At 41.0% G+C, this 21,866-nt stretch overlaps 1 protein-coding gene across 1 annotated transcript in view; it reads right to left on the bottom strand.

Annotated features, from left to right (window-relative positions):
- Positions 1-21,587, bottom strand: part of ADCY2 (adenylate cyclase 2) — a 209,401-nt gene extending 187,814 nt beyond the window's left edge. Inside the window, exons 1-2 of the mRNA XM_061369676.1 lie at positions 21,221-21,587; positions 1,865-2,062 (exon numbers count right to left, since the gene is read on the bottom strand). Coding sequence (XP_061225660.1) covers positions 1,865-2,062; positions 21,221-21,451 — 429 coding nt within the window. The 5' untranslated portion in view covers positions 21,452-21,587. The remainder of the gene's footprint in view (positions 1-1,864; positions 2,063-21,220) is intronic.
- Between the last annotated feature and the right edge of the window lie 279 nt (positions 21,588-21,866).

Raw genomic sequence — 21,866 nt, 5'->3', positions numbered from 1 at the left:
AGGGGAAAAAAAACAGTTTGGGTGATCCAAAGGATCCCACTGCAGGGAGTCACGCAAACTCCAATTCCTAGTAGTGGCCAGGGGCCACCCTGGCAAAACCCCCCTCCTGCCAATGCCAAATGCACAGTGGAGTTAGCCACGTATCTGCAGCCATGTCCAGGCTTCCCAGAAATTCTTGACCACTGTGAGCTGGAGCCTGCACAGTGCTAGGCAAGGCAGCTGCCCAGAGCCGGCTGTTGCTGGCAAAGGAATCCATGCAGCTCCCTCCCAGATATCTACTTCTCCAAGCAACACTTGCACACAAAGCAAAAAGCAGACTGGAAATTAGAGGACTTGTGTCCTGGCAACCTGTTGGAAGACAGTGCCTTTCCCAAGAGCTCTGCAGCCCTCCCTGCCTCACATGGCTGCCACATCCCTCAGATGCTCTGCAAATGCCTACATTTTTCCTAAGAGGAAAGAAAGGCAGGTCAGACCACCTTCACAGGCTAAGTACAACCCCAGGACTGAGACATCAGCATCCCTCTTAGATATCTTTTATGCCCCATGATATTGAAAATCATTATCGTATCTTTCGAATAACAAAATTTAACTCAGTAGAATTTGCAATGAACAAAAAATATGATAAATTAAGTATCTGCATGCAAGCCTGAAAGCCTAGATATTCTAATGTAGCATCTCACAATTGGCAATTAAAAGAAAGAAATCAAAAATGTAAGACCATGTAGATTACCTAGACTTGATATCGCAAAGATACAGGGACTTCCATTTTGAAGTTAGACCTAGATAAAAATCTTACATGTTCTTGTTTGCTTTTTATTACATGCAAATGTGGCCTAGTTTGTAGTTTCAAATACTTAAAAAGCTAATGAAGAAAACAAAACAAACAAGGAGGCCTACCACGAAAATGAAAACATAAGTCACCCAAAAATTTAAAGGCCCCAAAACTAATATTACCAACATATACTAGTAATTTAAATCATTTGAATTAAAGATTATAAAGGAGCTACTTCCATATTTAAAGTTCAATATTTGCATAAGTCTTTGCAAGATCTGAATAACAAGTCAGAGAATTTGTTTCAAGTCTATCTTAAACACCTAGAAGGCATCCTGCATACAGTACCACCATTTACAGTTATTCTAAACTCAGGGAATCAGCATCAAATTTTCAAAAGACATATTTGTATATTTGCACGCTTTTTCCATCCTTTGAAGAGTTTCACAATTATGATATTAGGAGTATTCACACATAGAGACGACTGGGAAATGGGAAGGTATGGCAGAACACAGAAGAATCGATCAGGCACAGTGTTAGATATTGCACATCATTTATACGTATTTCAGAAGTGCTGCTATTAGGATGCAATTATAGTTTTTGGTTTGTCTTCGTTACAAAATTTTTCAAATATGAAGGGTACTTCACTGCTGCTCTATTCATACATTTCCCTAGAAATGTGAGGAAAGTCCAAAACCTTTTTTCCCATGTGTTGCTAGAGAACATCTTGAAGACCACAGAAAGCCAACACAGGGAAATTGAACATTTTAAGCTGAAGAAGATAGCATGAGTGGTCTTGAACCAAAGCAGAATTTCTGTCAGGTTAATTGGTCACTATAATCAAATATTCATTACACCAAAAAGTTGAAGACTGGAAGCAAATGTTCATTATGCAAAGGAACTTAAAAAATATAAAAATCCTTCAAATATTTCCCTATCCTAAGTATGTACATCTCTTTGGTATTTATAAATGCATGCAAACAGTCACAAAAACATTTTATGAGATATCCCATGAAAATGAATGTGAATGATTTTGCATACAATGGTTCCTGGAAATGTACCCAATGGTAGTAAAATTAATGTCAGTCTTACCTGGTCCCAGGGACAAATGATTCCTCCGAAACACATAAAGAGATATCCCATGGCAACAAGACATACCCAGACCACCAGCGAAAATACACGAAGCAGCTTCTTAAATACAGGTTCTATGCAGACAAGGATAAATATAGCAAAAAATATTGCCAGGGCCGTTGGAACAGTTATTAAAAACGCCACGTGGTCTTCAACTTCCTGGAAACAGAGGAAAATGAAAACGAAGTTAAAACCTAATATACTTAAAGGTCAGACAGAAATCATATACTCTAAGCTGATCGCACATGGAGATCCCAGAACGACATGACTGAATATCAACAGTGATTTCAATCAAAATAGGATTTCTTTCACTGTAAGAAGCTGTTATTTGGAGTAGTAACTTCATAAACGACTATTAACCACACTACTGAGTTGTACTTCTTTTACTATATTGAGCTGCAGGAGGCAGTGGGAAGGCTGCGTGACATCAGGGAGGCTGAGGATTTAGAAAGCTGGTTCCAAGTGCAGACTGCAGTGGACCTACAGCTATGGCCAGTCAGTCAAAAAACTGCCACACCAGCATACAGGAGGAATAGAAACTTGCAACAGCAAGACCCTGCAGGAGGAAAAGGCTTCCCCTGAAGCACCTTCTGAAGGTGCAGAACCACTTCACTGCTCTGCAGGCTGAAGAGGAAAGACCTGTCACAACAGGAGAGATGCTGGTGGCAAGTAAGGCAGCCCTCTTTGCCCTCGTGTGTAACAACCAGCACAGCTAGGTGATGGGTGACAGGCGACTTCCTCCTAAGGTGCACTGAAGCACCCGTTTGCTGGCCTGATGCACTCTCCAGGTAGGTATGCTGCTCACTGGGAGCTCTTATCATGGGTGTCACCAAGAGACAACCAAGCCTCATACAGTCCACTGTTATCTACTGCTGTTGTTTCATGTGGACAGCAGTGATACAGCCAGGAGCAGTCTGAGTATAAGGAAGAATCACAGAGCAATAAGGGACTCTGGAGTGAAGGTATTTTTTCATCAATTCTTCTAGTCAAAGGGAAGACAGTTGAAAAGGCCAGCCAAATCTGGCGCATCAATGAATGGTTACAGAACTAGTGCTACAGCCAGAGGTTAGTCTACTTAGACTATGGGACTTGTTTTTAGAAACCTTGTGCGTTTATGGAGTCCATCTGTCAGAGAAGCGAAAGAGCATCTTTGGTCATGGGCCTGACAAGCTGGTGAAGAGGGCTTTGAACTAAAGTTGTTGGGGGAGGAAAACCTCAATCTAACCCACTCCTAATCTGATGTCAGTGCCAGCAAGAGATGCCCAGAACCTGCAGAGCAGTCACAGGTGAGCAGGAGAGCACCTGAAGAGCAGCACAAAGGAATTCCAGGTACTCCAGACAGTAAGTCGGCTTCATCAGGGATCCAATTTAAATGCCCCTATGCAAATTCACATAGCATGGGAAATGCCTCTTGTCAACAAGGTTGACAAGACGCTCAATACGACCAAGCGATGTGCACTTCCAGCCAGCCGTATCCTGGGCTGCATCAAAAGAAGCGTGACCAGCAGGTTGAGGGAGCCAATTCTCCCCCTCTGCTCTCTTCTCATACCAGGAATAATGTATTCAGCTCGGGGGCCCCCAACATAAGAAGGATATAGACCTGTTGGAACAAGTCCATAGGAGGGCCATGAAGATGATCGGGGGGCTGGAGCACCTCTTCTATGAACACAGGCTGAGAGAGTTGGACTTGTTCAGCCTGGAGACGAGAAGGCTTCAGAGAGACCTTAGAGCAGCCTTCCAATACCTAAACAGGGCCTACAAGAAACCTGGAGAGGGACTTCTTACAAGGGCATGTAGTGATAGGACAAGGGGTAATGGCTTTAAACTGACAGAAGGTAGGTTTACATTATGTATTAGGAAGAAATTCTTTACTCTGAGAATGGTGAGACACTGGAGTAAGTTGCCCAGAGACATTGTGGATGCCCCATCCCTGGCAGTGTTCAAGGCCAGGTCAGCCAGAGCCTTGAGCAACCTGGCCTAGTGAAGGATGCACCATCTATGGAACTAGGTGACCCAAACCATTTAATTATTATATAATACTATTTGAAGCAGATTGAGAAAATTGTAAATCACAATACTGTAATGCACAGGGCCCATAAGACTGAGAAAATTAAAAGGCAAATCCAATCTGCATTAGTGGAATATTCTTTCTGCTTCAGAATTCAAAACATTTCTGTGATTAATGTGGTTTGTAGGTGAAATTCAAGGATCCCTACTGAATACTGCAGCTGTCAAAATGCCTCCCAAATCAACTATGTGACCATAACTATAAAAGCCTTTTTGACAGTGATATTTGCCAGGCACTAGGCATTTTGCTTCTGTTTAAAGTACTTATCTGTAAGGATGGGCTTTAGATTACATATACACATTTTCTCAAAGCAGCTGCTTACTTCAAAATGTTCTAACACCCAGAGTAAGGACTAGAATATAACTTGAAGAGAGATTCATAATAAATAATATTTAAATTTTATTTTCAAAAATTACATAGGCGTTACTACAGCAATATCTTTAAATCACCTAGTGATGGATGCATTAAAAAAGAATAAATACTTGATTTTACATTCCTGTATGTGATCAAAAGCATCTCTAGCTGAATTACAACAACACTACATCAAAGACTGATCATAGGATTTTACTCATTCCCCCAGCTGTTATGAATTCTAACAGCCTCATTCGTACCAAAAAGGATTACAAAAGCAGGCCCCAAATGCTACTGCTGCAACAGCATAAAATCCTCCACTAACCATACACTTCATGCAGAAAAGCCTCGCATTCATTTTTCACACTGGTGAAATCTTGGGAACAATTTGAAAGTAGCGATTTGATGACGTGTAAGAAACCTAACCACAAAGAAATAACATTTCTTTTTCCCTTGTTTTGTAGTTTCTCCCTTAGTGCCCTGATAAGTCTTGTTTATGGGTTTTCAACTTAAGTACTTCACATTTTGCTTAAAAGCTTTCTTTTATGTGACTTTTTTTCTTTCTTATGCACTTGCTACACTTAGAGCAAAAGTTAGAGCAAAAACAGACTTGCTACAGTTAGAGCAAAATTAAAAATTTCCTAGTATATATATAAATTTACCAAAAAAAAAATACAAAAATTTACAAATGGTGTCAGCAGTGTTTTGTTGGTTGGGGATATTGTTTGTTTTCCCCAGATTTAATAGGTTTTAGAACGTGACATCTATAGATACACTTGCAGTAAGGTTCTTTCCCCATCCTCTGTTCAAGCTTCTTTGTTTCCCTTGCAGCCCTGACTCCACATGCACTGCACATTGCAACCCCCACCTGCTGCACTGCAGTCTGCCCACTCTAATGGCTGTATACCCAGCACCAACATGCCTGCACCTACTGCAGCACTGAGCAGCCCCTAGTACACATAGGAGGAGAGGAGGGAGGAGCTGGGAGGCACATTGCCTTTCTGCAGAGCACATTAGCTGTGGTTCTAATCAGCTCCATATGGCCTCTAGCCCAGGACCGGCCACCACATCACCAGGTTTAAAGCAAGGGAAACACCATGAGGAAACTATGTCCACATCTGATGGATTGTGCAGGCTGCAGATTATATTTCAAGTACCTTACCCTGCCTGACAAAAGCCATCCCATCTTTCAATTCTTCTTTCTTCCCTTTTAAATATAGGAAGTCACATATTTCAGCAATTATCACGGCATTGATGATCAAATATATGAGCAAAAGAAGAGTCGAGAAGCTGTGTGAGATGGTGCTAACTTTGAAATGCAAATGCTAATCTTCCGAATATTAAATACACTCATGAAGGCTTTTAAGCACTTGGTAGTTGTACTGAAAACAAATTTACAGGCTTAAAGTTAGGCATAGAGAAAAGTGACCACATGAGTACTGAGTACACGTACCTTAAGATATGTGCAACCTTTCATAGTACAAGACAAAATATAAAACCTAACAGTAATAAGAGCTACTGATTTACGTCTCCAAATTTTGCGATTTTTGATCATTCCTATTTCTGCAATTTGTTTCAGTGAATTGATTTAACACTGTCACTACCAATGTCAGCCTAGATAACACCAAAAGTATTTAACTTCAGCATTTCTAAGTGGCATTTCAAAACTCTTTTTGCAAGGTCAGAGAAATGAGACCCTCTGCCAGTGACAGGACAACATTAAGTTCCTTGCACCATCTGTCATGCAGTCCAGGTCACAGCACGGCAGGAATCCACAAGCTCCTGTTGGAAGCCAAGACTCAGGAAAACCACAGATTGAAATGATGGCAAATTGGTATTTCAATTATAACGATGATGCTACACATACACTAGCATGAATATCCACATGCATTTCAACAGTACGCTTCTCCATGTCAGTAAAAATATAAAAGTACTGTGCTTTCTAGAATGATCTTGTTTCATAACACATCAGTAATATTTAGATTCCAGCTTAGAGCATATGCATGCTCATACAGCTAGATATTTCTATATGTATTCCATCGTTAGATCAATCCATCAAAATCTTTGTTCCAAAGTAACAGCTAATCAGCCAATTTCCTTTTTTTAAGCATACACTGATCTCAACTCTTAGCTGAGCCACTTTGATCACTAAATCTAAAATTTCATTTCCACTTTCTCCTTTCTGCTGGTTGCCTACTGCACAATTTTGCCCCCCCTTTTTTTTTTTTTTCATTTAAATATGTGCAGAGAAAAAAAAAAAAAAGAAAAGAAAAAAAAAAGACCACAATGTAGCAGCTTCTCCTCACAGGTAACTGTATGCAACCTCCTTGACTGCAGTGGGACATCACCTCTTTGAGCTGACTACACAGTAACTTGCTTGCAGTGTCACAAGCTGATTGCTCGCACCCACACACTGTGTGAATTCTGAAGGAAAACTGAAATTTGAAGGCAGAATAGTACACTCATTAGGCAGCTAAAAAACCATGAGAAAACAATTGTTATTACAATTTGGATCCTTTCCAGAAATCCTGAATATGTACAGGGGGATTTTTCACAATCCTGCCTTTAAAGTACACATTAATGTCAGGTCAACAAAAGCAGGCTTGGAAGGCAGCAGTTTATTTGGAAACTACTTTTAGTAGTAATACCCTATTGCTTCCCAGGAAATAATGTTTATAAAATTGTAACTTTGAGAGAAAGACCTTTAAAACTTTCAGCTTCCTGATCAATATTCGCAGCCATCAGTGGGTTAAAAGATGATGTTGCATGCAAAGACAAATCCTGAAGGCTAACTATTCCGTTACCTTAGCCATTTCCCAAGGAGGTAGGAAAAAATCTGAAACCAACCCAAAACCCACCACTTTTCCTGATTATTTTTTTTTAAATCTCAGAAATTAAAATTTACCCAAGGTAGTGGAATTAAAACACCAGCATGTCACTACTGAAATAATGGCTAAGCCTGCAATAATGCATGGATCTTGCCTGAAAGATCTGTCTTCCTGAGCGTTTTCTGTCTTGCTTTTAATTACTGAAGAAATTAAAAAGTGTACTCTTAGAAATCTTCCCAACCCCCTAAATTCTTTAGGAGTATGAGATAATCTTATCGCCACTAAAATCTGAAGAATCACTTTCATTTTTCCAAAACCCACAACCTTCTCTCATTCTACATCCTGTTCTTTCCTTTTCCAGATAATGCCATGCCCTCAGTTTAATTTTAAACAGCAAAGCTGCTGTAAAGCATTTCACTGGTTTATATAAAACCATACAGCCTGACAAAGTACTCTATAAAAAGAACAAACAAGCATTTAAAATACTGGGTTTAGCATAAAGTCCTTTAACATGGTCCCTCATTCTTTTGCTACTTTTTCCTTTATTGTTTTCATCTACTGCAATTCAACAATCTATATAAAGAGGACTCCTGCTGGGATCTGAAATATCACACGCTTTGAATTAGCTCAAACTATTTACTATACCAAATTCCTATTAAAATAACTTTTTACTGAGATCAGTGAAACACTTTCTAAATGTAAATATAAAAATTAATTAGTAAGGTTTTTCAGCCTGGAGAAGAGAAGGCTGCATGGAGACCTCATAGCAGCCTTCCAGTATCTGAAGGGGGCCTATAGGGGTGCTGGGGAGGGACTCTTCATTGGGGACTGCAGTGACAGGAAAGGGGTAATGGGTTAAAACTTGAACTGGGAAAGTTTAGATTTGATATAAGGAGGAAGTTCTTTACTGTGAGGGTGGTGAGGCACTGGAATAGGTTGCCCATGGAGGTTGTGAATGCTCCATTCCTGGTGGTGTTCAAGGCCGGGTTGGATAGAGCCTTGGGTGACAGGGTTTAGTGTGAGGTGTCCCTGCCTATGGCAGGGGGGTTGGAACTAGATGATCTTAAGGCCTTTTCCAACCCTAACTATTCTATGATTGTATAACAAAGACAGGGTGATAAGCAAAGTTTCAATAAGCAGCTTAGAAAATGTGTTAAGGAATCCGAAGAAATGGGGAAATTTGGGGAATAGGGAAGGAGCCTCTAGAAGGTAGCCAAGTTTAATCTAAACGAGAAAAGAATGAGTTTGCAGACACTTCAAAGGTCATCAGAAAACATTAAAACTGAAGAAGCTATAGAAACATACTATGTGTTAAGAGAAGCATTAATGTCATGGAGACCTGTATACCTCAACTAAAGGAAAGCACGTAAGTTGATTAAACTCAAGCTAGAAGAATAATGGTAAAGAAAAGCCAGAACAGACAGATACTCCCAAAAAATTTTGCAGAGAAATAAAACACCCCAGTGAAAGCATATGTTCTTCTATATAAACATCAAAAGCCTAAGAAGCTAGATGGAAGAACTAAAATGCCTGTTGTTAAAGCAACAGTATTTACACAGTAGTCTTACTGAAAACTGATGGAAAAAAGACCACCAGGAGAATACTGACAAAGTAGAAAAGCCTGAAAGCCATACACTTCAGCAAGGATTGACAAAAGGTTTATATTAACAATCTGGGAGTATCAACAGTTAACATAAAGTTCCTACGAACCAAAAAGCTACACTGAACAAGCAAAAGCTTATTAAAACAAAACAAAAAAAAGAATGACCTAGAGGACATCCTCCAACCAGGATGGAAACTACTTGAGCTTCTAGGAAACGCAGAGAAAAGAAAGCCGGTCAAAGAAGAAAACACAACAGGTTAGGGGATAATTCAGTGACTCAGACTGGTTAAGGATCACAACAGCAGATGGAAGCGGAGACCACTGCCTATGTCTCATGCACAGCTGAAAACCACAACAAAAATGTAAACAAACAAACAAAAAACCACCCATACAAAGAAAGAGAAACCCTCAATCTAATCTCAAGAAGTGGAAGGAACATGGCTCATAAAAAATTACTATTGAAAACTGCTTTCTAACATTGAGAAAGCTTGTTAATCAAGCAAAAGAAAGACAAAATCCAAACACTAAAATTGAAAGGGGGAGCTAGAAGTTTACATATTAAAATCTTTGTAGTTGGCCTGAAGATATTGTAAAACTCAGACACACAGGCCAAAAGCTAATCAATTTCCAAAAAAATACTTGAGAAAGACCAAAACACAACCAGAATTCCTGAACAGCCAAGCAAGGGAGTTTCTGAAAACTATCTTAAAAAGATAATAAAAAGGATCATAAAATTTATCAGGATTAATATAAAGACTCAGTAGTGCAAGCCAAGAAAAGAGCTTGAGAAGTCATTTTTAAGAGTATAAAAATAAGTAATAAATTATTATTTTTGAAACTCAATCAGAATTTGGCAGCCTGATAAAGGATTTCTAAGAAAACAGATGAAGCAGGTACTAAAAAGAGCAGCTAGAGAGAAGCAGACTGTAGCAGAAAGGGGGTGCTGGGTATTTTTTTGTATCTGTGTTCAGCGTGTGGTAATTCTCATTCCAAAATACTTTATACAGGGGAACACTTCAGAAGATCTGTCTCAAATTGAAGTATCAGTATAAGGCATTAGAGAGAAAAAAACCACCACAAGGAGATAAGGTTCACCAGAAAAGACCAATGGGACTCAAAGGAGAAATAGCTAAAACTGTAGTAACACATAACTGCTACCCAAAAGTGCCCCAGTATCCAAAGACAGGAATATGAAGTGACTCCAGTCTCCCCTGGGATCCCTCCCAAAGACTGAGGGAAGTACCAATAGGTCTGGTATCTATCCTGGGAAAATTTGTTAAAAACAAAGGTCCCAAAATGCCCACAAAAGTCCTCAGTAATCCTAGGGTGTATGTTTTTCACTATATCCATAAACAACTTGGGAAAAGGGGTGAATAGCAATCTGACAAAGATTATAAAAGAATCTCATAATAGTCACTACTGAGCAAGAAAATGGCAGATGAATTTTAGGGGACATGTATGTGAAGTAATACAGTTCAAACAAAACAATTCTTATTTTATACACACAACAACAGGCTCTTGGTTCACTATTAACACTTGGAGGTATCTTATGTTTATCATAAGTAGACCTGTGAAAACATCACTTTGGTGCTTGCCAGCAGTCAAAACCAACTCAAAATGCAGAGCAAGGGAAAAGAATAAACAAGAGAGAACATCATAATGCCACCTCAATGCACGATGAACACTGTAAACAATACTGGTCCTACAACCACCACTTCCAAATGAAGGGAAAAAGAACGGAAAATACAAGTTTCCAAGGACAGTCAAAGCTCTAACACAGTGGCTAGATACTGATCAAGTAACATTTGTATTTAAGGTTTCTCTTCTCTTCATGTTCTTTGATACCGCTCTTTTGAATTTTAAAGGTAGCGTCCATCTCAGACCAACAGGGAACAACCTGTAACAGAGCTACCCACACTCAAATGTGTAGCAAATATGTAGCCAGGCAACCCCATGAGCCTGTGACCATTCCTAATATATCGTAAGCCATTGGAGAGAGGTCAGACACCTACCCCTGCCAAAAACATACTTAGCAGAATCAGGATGTGTGTGCTTGTGTATTTTATATACCTGAATATGCTCTGTGCAAACCTCATGCACCCAACCTGAACAGTAAGCAGCTCTTCCCATTTCCTTATACATCCTCATTTGTCATATAGAGAGCTTTCTCGATTTATCTTCCATTGATTTGTATCCTCTAATATCATTAACTGCATGTCATATAAAGTCTGTCAGTGCATACTACCATTTATTTAATAAGTAGGTGCTCAGAGGGCTCACAGGGGTCAGGGAACTTGAATGGTCCTGTCATGCTTTTTGTCCTCTAGCACAACCTCAATCCTCTCTCAGGCTGGCAATTACCAAAGGTAGCTAGCTCTGCTTTAAGACATTTAACAGCCTATGAAAAAAAAAAGATGGTTCAACCCAGTTATTAGTGGCTACAATACTCAGCTGGTGCACTTACAAAATTGTCCTATCCAATGGCACTAGCTGGCAGCCAAAGAAGATAACCATGTTCCGGAGAGCAATGACAGTTAATTACACTCTGCTCCTTGAAGTGTCCCTTCAGAACAGGGCTGAGACAATATGCAGCAAAGCCAGAAAGTTTGTACCTTGATGAGACTAATTATTTCAGGCTCCACAGCTAATTAGCGCCTACTCACATCATTTAGAATATTTGTAATGTAAATGTAGTGATCAACATATTCTTCTTTCATGCTTTATTCTACACATACTGGTTCTGAATTTCTCTCCAAAGATGCAGCTTAATAACTTAGTTAAGCTGGTTTTCCAGATGTTCCCAAAATCCTTCCTCCTCTTATTTTCAAAAATAATCTTAAAGAAACTCTCCAACAAATGCAACTACTATTTATGCAACATCCAAAAATGTGGATACATGAAGATAAATTGAGTAAAACGCTCATGAAAAATTTATGCTTTGCAGTTAAATATGTTCAAAATATGTCATTGTTGAAAGAGCTCCATCAGTTAAACATTATGGATAATATATTACTTCACAAGACTCAAAGACATGTTTTTCAGATTAAACTGCACTCTAACACAAAAGTGAAATTATGGCCTGCCTTATAGAGACCCTTGGAACTCAATAGTCATTTGATTCTTTCAGCTGTTTAATACCAAGTTACATATTTTGACTGTCACTTTTATACGGAAGTTAAAAGGTGGCTTTTCCTCATCATTCTACTTCTGACATAATTATTTGAGAATTTGGGTGTAATCAAGAAAAATGTCAAGATGGAACTTGCTTAAAAGGAAGGATCAGAAACTTTGAACCAGGGAGCACATATTCAGCACACTGAGAAAGAATGTTCATTTTAGAGGTCTGGTTAATGAAGAAAAAAGGTAAGCTTAGACTTTTTTCTCTACTGAGTTTTTTAAAAATAGATTGTGCCACAATATCCCAGAGATTTAAACATATCAGCATAATAAGGTAACATGAAAAATGGTTTTAATATCAGAAAGTCACTGTTGTCATTGTGTTAATTACTTTTCAAGTTTTTCCTAAGGTTTTGCAAGTACTTACTAAACACAGTTATTATCATAGAAAATGTTCTTAAAATTTACTCCTATAAGGACACTTTCCACACTCTCATATGTCCCTGAGTTCAACTAGCTTCAACCCAAAGAGCTTTCTTATTTCATTTCTGACTCCAAAATCAAGCTCATGTTCTGCAAGGGATATTACTTCTACAGTGATAAAATTTCAAATAAAGGTAACAACACATTAACTTACATTTGAAATATAACCATGCCAAATAAAAGCTCTATAAAGGAGCAGAACTTCAGACACATTCATAGGAAACAGATAAAAAAAAGATTCTGCAAATACAGACATTTCTATTTAGCATTAGCTGAGGACTTATTTAATGAGTATTATTACCCCATTGCATTAAGGCACACATAAGAAAATAGTAAAAATCAAAGTAACCAAAAAAAAATGGGTACATTCTTTCAGTGATAAATAGATTTAAAGAAGTGCCTAAAATCCTACCATCTGCCAGTCAGATTTGGAAGTTGCCTGGGCTTGCTGGGGAAGAAAATAAGCCCAAGTGAGAAACTGTGGCCACTTTCTGGCACAAGCCAACAGTGTGCCAATAGGGATTACAAGAGCAGTTACTGATCTGGACAACTTACCACCTCCTAGGTCGTGACCAGAGCAGGTTGTGCTCAGACCACTGTGCCACTACAAAGGACTGTCACAGTGGCTGCATCAAAGAAAGGGAGCCCAATCTCCTTCCAGGGTCTATAAAGCAAAGAAGAGTGCCTTATGAGGAGCAGCTGAAGGAGCTGTAGCTGTTTAGCCTGGAGAAAAGGAGGTCTGACTTAAGGAAGACTTTATTGCTATCTATAACTACCTGAGAGGAGGTCGTAGCAAGGTGGGTGTTGGACTCTTCTCCCAAGTAACAAGCGATAGAACAAGAGGAGATGGCCTGAAGTTGCAGCAGGGGAGCTTTATGTTGGATATGATGAAAAAAATTCTTCACTGAAAGGGTTATCAGATATTGAATCAGGCTGCCCAGGGAAGTGGCTGTCACCATACCTGGGGGTACTTAAAAGACATGTAGATGTGCTTAGGGACATGGTTTAGTGGTGGACTTGGCAGTGTCAGGTTAATGGTTGGACTCAGTTGTATTAAAAGTCTTTTCCAACTTAAATAATTCTATGATTCTGTCAGAGTGGGAACACCAGCACACAGGTCCTGAGCCAAGTTCAAAGAGCATCTCTCTTCCTAAGACACCTCATAAGAGAAATAAAGTGTCCGAGTCTTCTGCCTGAATTCAGTCTTGCTGGAAAAAGAACTGGGGGATTCTAGTCTTTCTAGAACTTTCCTGCAGGGCAGACCAAAGTACTAGTAAACTGGAGATAGGGATGCGGAAATTTGACATGGAATTGGAAGCACAGCAATCCCACTTGTCCAGGCAGTGGGCATTTCTACTCTGCATGCCACAGCATTTAGGGTCTTTAAGAGATTCTACAGCACACAGTACAACCGCTTGAGGAGACAGGTGAAAGAAGCAAGTTCTAACAATCTTTGCAAACCCCAGTGAGTGGCTCTGAAAAGCCATCGGTTCACTTGGGATCTCATGGGGCTATCCAATGCTCAAACACCACACAGGTTGTACCTGAAGCTATAAGGGAAACATATCCAGGCCAGATCATATGTTACCTCAACTGCCCTCCAGAGCATACTATGAGCATGCAACCAGAGGCTATCTAGAGCACATCTTCCAGGTTAGAGAAACTTCAAAACTAGAAACATGGATGGTCAAGAAGTGGATGTTCGTACAACAGACCTGAGGGCAAGGCTAATAGACTGATGGGTACTAATTCCTCTAATCTCCCAAGCAGAAACAGCAAGGAACTTTACATCCCATAATCACTGCTAAGAACAAGAATTCTGTTTATAGAAAAGAGATAAAGAAAATGTTTCCATACAGGTTGGAGAAACAGACAACTGGGAGGATAAGTGTAGAGACAGCCTCACACTCCTCTGCACAGATGGTGCAACAGTCACTTGAATTTTCAGCATCATCTGAAATTCAGTGTCCGGAGGTTGCTTATTCAAGATATAAAAAGATCTGGAGAAGAAAATGTGTGGAGCCATTTTTGGTTTGGGGATTGTTTTGGGGTGTTGGTTTTTTTTTTTTTTAAATAGCATCAGGAATGATACTCAAATGAAAAAACAGAAGGCAAAGGAAAGGGGCAGAACTGTGCTAACTCACTTTTTTTTTGTTGTCCAGCTCCCCAGTCCAGAGATTTAATCTGTTGGTATCTTCCCACCATCATATATCAATAAGGCTTGAGCTGACTCTTCTTTCTGAAATATGCAGAAGCCACTCTGGCAGTACTTAGTTTGTCTGGGATCACAGCTTGGCTTGCGATGAAATACTACAGGTGTTTAGCTACATTTTGTTCCCATGGTGCTGGCACACCCAGCTGCTCAAGAGATTTGCAGATCACTTCTGTCTGTGTTAAATGTCCATGCCATTTGGCATGGACACTCCAGGCTTGGACTGATTCATGGTACAGTCTGGAAGATTCCAGTGACTGCTACCATTTTAACAAGGAAGCTTTCTTTTTCACAGCATAAATGCAGAGACTGAGATCTCTGGTTAATGTTCTTAATCCGGGCAACCTCTTGAAGACTCAACCAAAGAAATCTGTTCACCATTTTTATAGCAGTTCTAAGATCCCCACAAATGGGTCAGATATCTTTGTCCACAAGGAGCTTGGAACCAACTGAAAAAATTTTAAGCAAGATAAGCTGACAAGTATTCACAGGTCTGTGGCAGATCTACTATGAAGGTGCCAATACATGATTTGTGAATCCACATACCCGGCTTGACGCTGATAAAGACAGCATACATTCATAGCCCAATCTATCATCTGCCTTATTCCCACTGCATCTCAGTAAACAACAGCTCTAGTCAGTATGTTATTTGTCATTTTTGTCAACTGCACTAATGATTAGAATTTGTGGATCCACAATTTTGAGTCACAATCTGTGACATTAAATAACCTTTCCACTGCCAGGATATCCACAAAACATTAATTTATTAGCATTACAGTTCAAGACTAAGTATTTTTCCAACATAGGCATACCTATGGTTTTATCCAGTACTTATTCAGCATTCATGAAGGATAAAAAAACAGGTATGCCACCGGCATGTTTTTATCTAGATGGCTCTCTGTTTCCAGGCTTGTTAGGGACTGGCAAATGAGACAAGCTTTTAGCAACATTAAAAGTAACCACAGATGTACTGGGAGAGTCATTAACAAATAAAACAAGGAGAGGCCCAGACTGATGCAGTAGTGAGAAATGAAGCCAGACACAAAGCTAGGCAATTCCTGCTTCAGACAGGAAAATGCAACAAACTTGGGCCTAACTAGAGAGGTAACACTGGCTACAAAAGTTGTGCTCAGACAACCAGAGATACTACTGGAAGGAACATTGGGCAGGGATGGCAATATCCTAAGACTGTGTCAAATAGCTAGCAGCTACAGCTGCCAAATGACCAGCAGCTATAGCTGGAAGAATACATTGCAATATGGTGCCTAGAGACAAGACATAGAAACATAGGATTTCCTCACGGAACATTTCAAAACAGGCCGTGAAAGCAGAAATGAACAATTATAGTGGGAATTATGTAAAGAAAAGGTATTATAAATACACTAATGTTTGTTTTGAATTCTTCCTCATTTTGGTAGTAGCAATAATCTGGCAGAATGAGTTTAAGAAGAGGCAGGATAACTCCTGGGCACAACAACCACGTTATCAAGCATGCAATCAACCCTGTTCCTGCTTGTCCTTCAATTAGTGAGGATTTTCCCACCTCATTACCTTTACTGTGACTTAGCTTTCTTTTTGGGGGGAATGCATAAGCTGGAATTTGAAAACAGTATAGCAGATGCTTTGGCTTACTTTCAGTCTGCAAAGATTCCAAGGAATGCTTTCAGACCTTGGGTATTCTTGTACTTTGGGAAGATAGTTGGTGCTTTTAAACAAAACAAAACAAAACAAAACAAAAAAGTTTTAAATTACACAGGGCTGATCTCAAAAAAAACCCTAAAATTGAAAGTACAAATAAACATACAATATGGCTGTATTACTCTATGTAATTAGGTTATAACAGAGCATCTCATGGATAGGGATATACCACCACCACCACATCAGCATGGTGACCTTTTGGTGTGGACGGATGACTTTTTCAGAGTACTGATGAGAACATTACTGGAGGCATGCAGCAGATGCCTTATGCAGACACCTCATCACTTGAAACACTGTGATGATAATGATGGAACATGTCTTCCAAAGCTACTTTATCCACATGGACTGGAAGACTTTTCCCCTTCCATTTCAAGCTGAGATTCTGATAATGAAAATCTGGAAGGGTTTGATTGATATCCAGTTTTTAACAGAAGCAGCAAGTATTTCTGTTAGAACAAGACCAATTAGAGAGAGGGGGGATTTGCTGTCATTCTGACCAAGGGCCCAAAGAAATATCACATATCACTTAATTCCTCAGGAGGCTTACAAGACTCTTACATTTTTTTTTCTCTTTGCAAAGAGACAGGTTGGCAGCTATAAAGTTTTAATGTGTTCCTTCAGAACGAGGCAGCTACCTCTGCTTCCATGCAGGATCAGCTGAAGGTAAATCCAGTCAATCTGATGCCAGAAAAACAGTTCCTGCAGAAGGTACATCTGCCATATTGTAGGTACACATCCCTGGTTACTTGCACTGCCTCTTTGAGAATGATTACGTACTCCCATTTTTGCTACAGGAGGTATTTGGTCATGTCTGTGATGTAGGTGTGCAGTCAACCTTTCATTTCTTCAATTTAGCAATCATTTAAAAGGTTCAGGAATCACTGCATTATCAGGAACTTTTCAGGAACTTCAAAGTGGTTAAGGGGGATAAGAAAGGGGGATAAGTAATACCTCTGTTCCAACAGACAATCATTAGGCAGCTAACCCAAAGCCATCTCATGATCCTTTAGAAGAGGGAAGACATCAGAATGCCACACCGTAGAAGCACTTTTCACCCAGCACATGCTCTACTAGGCCAGTGATACCATCAAGAAACATGCAGGTCCACATCCATGTCAATACATAGACAACCACAACTTAAGAGCTTTTCCAAGATCACAAGGATCTGGGAGACAGATAAGGTCTGAAGACTAGTGTTGAAGGTAAACACTGCACAGCAAGATCACAGTCTTTGAGCAAGGGGCACAGGCCAGTCTAAAAGAAAACATGTACATCAGGCAGCAAACTGTGGACCATGAGTTTTGGGAAAAGTCTTGACAGACTTAGGTCTTCTCCCACTTACACCACAAGTGCTAAAAGATTCTGAAAGCCCCAAACTTCAGTTTTTAATTGAAGCCTGTATCTATGGACTGTGCACTTTTTATGTTTAGAAAATACATGGATAAAGGAAAATTATGGCCTTCCAACAAATTATGCAATTTGGGCATCATCCCTGTTTTCAGTCAGTTTAGTTTAACAGCATAAGAAACAAAACATCACAACTGCAAATATTTTGGATATACTCACATTTTACACTACGAATTTTAAAATTTTTTCTTTCTTTTTTTTCTCCTACAGATTGCAGTTATAATAAGTGTGTTCTGGCCAGAGACAAAACTGCTCTAGGTATCACTAAAAATGGTCCTAAGTTTTTAGTACTAAAAAAGAAGAGGGGGCAACTAATGAGTTTGTCCTATATATTATATTGAAAGAACAAGACAATAACCAGACAGAAAATGAAGCTGACCCCTGGCATTTCTAAGCACTGGAAGGCTTTCACAGGTTTGGGAAAATAATTTACTCTCTATCGATTAAAGCAGCAGCTAAACATGGATGACTGATCTCATTTTGCCAGTTTCAGTTCACGCTAGTTTCAGTTCACGCCAGGTACAGACAAATACAGGGGATACTCTGACACAGGAAATTCAAAGGTTGATACTATCAGTATGTTATTTAAAACTCTAAGCTGTGAACGATCACCTTTCAAGCAGACTCTGGGTTTGAGAAGATAGAGTGCTTAATTCCAAAGGTCAAAATCACAATAGTTTTCTGAAACAAACAAAAGAAAAATCTCTCAAGAAACTGCTCTCAGTAACAATCACAGCCCATTGCCTGAAAGAACAGTAATCAGATTTCCAGGCACACTCTAAAGTAATCTTGTTTACTGTAATTTTGCCACAGCTTTTATAAATTTTTCATCTGAAATCAGGAAAGCTACAGCTCATACTCTGACAGGTTGAAAAAGCTGAGTAAGTGGAATACACCCCTGTGTTGTTGGCTATGTCTGGGAACATTTAAGAATACATTGCCAATAAAAAAAAGAAGGCAGCTCAGCCATCACAGCGATATATTCTAACAACCAAATAAAAAATTAAAATAGAGGGAAAGCCTCTCACTTCCATTGGTTTCAGGGTTGGGTTTTTTTAAGAAAGCCTAGAACATAAAAATGGTTCATGCTTTATGAACATCCATCTTGTCTTAACAATGTCCAATCCCACATTCCACATTCTAAGCTTTTCTTTGAAGTACAAGTGAGAAATACGAACCAAGTGTTGTGGTGAGTCATTTTGGAGTTTTGTTTCCACACCGGGCTTAGGTAATTTTCAGTAAAATCTTAACTGCTTTGTACAAAATCTAAAGGAAACAACTGTTGAGAAAGATTTCCTTTAACTTCAAATGCACAGACCTGCACAGACCTACATAGAACTATCCCAATCATTTGTGTCTCCTCTACAAAATTAAATCTTCCGTCAAAACAATCACATATGTACGAGATTCACAAAATAAAGACAAGGATACTAATACTGACTCCTGTGGCTCAGACTCTCCCTTTATATAATCAGGCATGAAAAAGAATTACTAGGATTGTACAGCTATATGAAAAGGGTATTCTTTATTTAGGTGCGGGAGAAACAGATCTAAACCTTCAGGAATATTTTAATCACAAATGCAACCAGAGCTAGACTAGAATAAAACACTTTTAGGTGAGACTCTGGGCAGGCCTCCAAAGGATTTTGTCCAACATCCTGTGGCTGGAAGTCTGTATAGGCAAGCTTTCTCTTCGCCTGAAGTTACTTTCATCCCTCGACTGGAAACTTTAAGGATGAACCCCACCTCTCTCTCCACTCACCCTTCCAGTTGTTAGCCACAGGAAGATAAAGGCTCAGGAAAAATGTTTTAAAAGCTTTTTTTTTTTCCTCTTCCGGTATGTCTGGAATTCCAAATGCAGACTGAACTATAAAATTCCCCCTTTCTGAAGTAGCAATGTCTGGCAAGACCCAGCCAGCTCACAGTTTTGTTTCCATAACTTTTGGCTGTCCTTCAATCTGGACCCAGGTTTATGCCACCATTGTTATCGTGAATGATTTACCTCAAGAAACAGAATTATGAAAATAACCTTGTGCAACTTGTAAATAAGCTGTAGGTTGTATGAAATGTAGTGCTTGACTGTGCCTTGACTGTAGGTCAGTATTGCGTATGCCTTCACACATAACTATGCCTCAGCCTTAGCACTGGACGGACTTCCATTTCCATCATTAGTCCCTTCAGCTGTGATGGACAAGCACTACACCAGAATAAGATATGGTGTCAAACGTGTATTTTGTACACAGAGCTTTAAAACTGAAGCATTTAGGTATTCAGTAACTGAGTTATGGGGTGTTGCCGTTTCTGGCCTCACATTAGCTCTTTTACAACTGCTCTGTTACTTAGCAAGAATGGCAACTTAAATATAAACCTCAGAAAACATTTAATACAAATACCAAAAGCAAATAAAACACCAATTAACTCTAAATTTACCTGATCCTTTCAATCAGTTCCTGCATTTTTTTAAGACAAAAGTTTGGTCATGGGCAAGAAAGCAGCATTCTGTCGATTTAAGAAACACCATTACGTGCAGTGCTTCTAGAAAAGAAACCATTAGATTATACTAAGCTTATTCTCACTCTTAATGTTGAACAAACATTAAGCTTTCCAGAAGACCATTATTTAGGAAAAAAATAAATAAAACCAATAAAAAGTCTGAGACTCCTCAAATCCCCATTCTTTACCTCAGAAACACACAGTAACGCAAACGGCCTGCCTCTAATCGCTAACAGCAGGAAAACTCTGTAAGGAGCAAGAATTTTACTGCCCTCTGCAGCTTTTCCTTTGCGTTTAACGCAAGGGCAAAACGCCACGGATTTCTGGGTGAGATAAACTGATACCGACTGTCATCTGCCGCTGTGACATATTTTTCCTCCCAAAGGCTGGAAACCCGGCACTGGACATGCAGAAAAGGTATCCAACCGCCCTAACTTCACCTCCCTTTTTATAAACGAAGGCTGCTCTGCCCAAAAGCTTTCTTAAGAAAACGGGTCAAACGCTAGAAAATGGTATAATGAGCGGGGGAAGAAAGAGTGAACATTGCCATAAAATAATGTTATTTTTATGGCTTGCTTGCCATAAAAATGTTATTTCAGGTACTGGTACAGGCTGCATTTTTGTGCGGCGATTTAAACCCTGCCACAGAAGAGGCCAATACGGCCGAGCTGCCAGTTGGAAGGGAGCGGAGCCAATGAATTAAGTGTATTAAACTCGATGCGCTTGTTGACTCAGTTTTCGCTCCATCAGCCGCGCTGCCGCCGTTCCAGCTTCGCCTCAGAACACCGGGCAGCAAAGTTTGGGCGGGGGGTCCCCAGGCTCCGCAGTCGCTGGCCGCCGCCACTCAGCCGCCTCCCGACACCAACTTTCCTCCGCAGGAGCAGCGGCACCGGCTCTCGGCCGCCCCGTCCCACCCCACACGGCCAGGCTCGGTTAGGCTGGGCTCGGCGGAGGGCGCCGAGTGCGGGGATGCCAGCCGGGCGGGGAGATCCCAGCCGGCCGGCGGGAGCGGGGATGCCGGGAGGCGTGGGTCCCAGAGCGGGAGGGCGTCTCTTACCAGCCCGGAGGCGAAGAAGACGGCGAGCAAAGCCAGGCAGGCGCCCATCACGATGAGGAGCAGGAACACGATGAGCGGGTGCTGCTGGCTCATGCAGTAGTAAGACTCGTAGAGCCAGTCCCGGGAGCGGGACTGCTCGCCGCTCGCCCCGCAGCCGCCGCCGCCCGCCTGGTCGGCCCGCTCCAGCAGGTAGCGGCGTCTCCTCCTCATCATCATCGCTTCTTGCCACATCGGGCAGAACCCGCGCAACTCCCTCAGCGCCTCCGCCGCCGCCGCCGCCGCTGCTGCTGCAGGAGGCAACCGGGGAGTGGAGCGGAGCGCGCTCCCGCGCGGGAGGCGGAGAGGAGGGGCCGCGGCGGCGGCGGCGGCGGCAGCGGCATGGTGCGCCGGGCAGCCGCGGCCGCCGCGCAGCCAGCCCGGGGCTTGGTGCGCCTCCGGAAGGCGCCACCCCGCACGCACATGCCTTGCCCCGCTCCTCCAGAGGTGGGGGCGGGAGCCTCGCTCCTCCTCGCCGGGGAGGGGAGCGGAGCGGAGCGGAGCGGAGCGAAGAGGGCGGCAGCCCCAAAGCAAGCGCCCAAGGGCGGCGGCGGCAGGAGCAGGAGGCGCCTTCGAGGGCTACCGTGGAAGCGACCCCTCCCGCGCTCTC

This window comes from Neopsephotus bourkii, unplaced genomic scaffold (genome assembly GCF_033783945.1).
Source record: "Neopsephotus bourkii isolate Nb327-2 ecotype Australia unplaced genomic scaffold, CSIRO-AGI_Nbou_v1 NB_1508, whole genome shotgun sequence".
NCBI lineage: Eukaryota > Metazoa > Chordata > Aves > Psittaciformes > Psittacidae > Neopsephotus > Neopsephotus bourkii.
The sequence above is the reverse complement of the archived record's forward strand: the minus strand, read 5'-3'. Positions and strand labels throughout refer to the sequence as shown.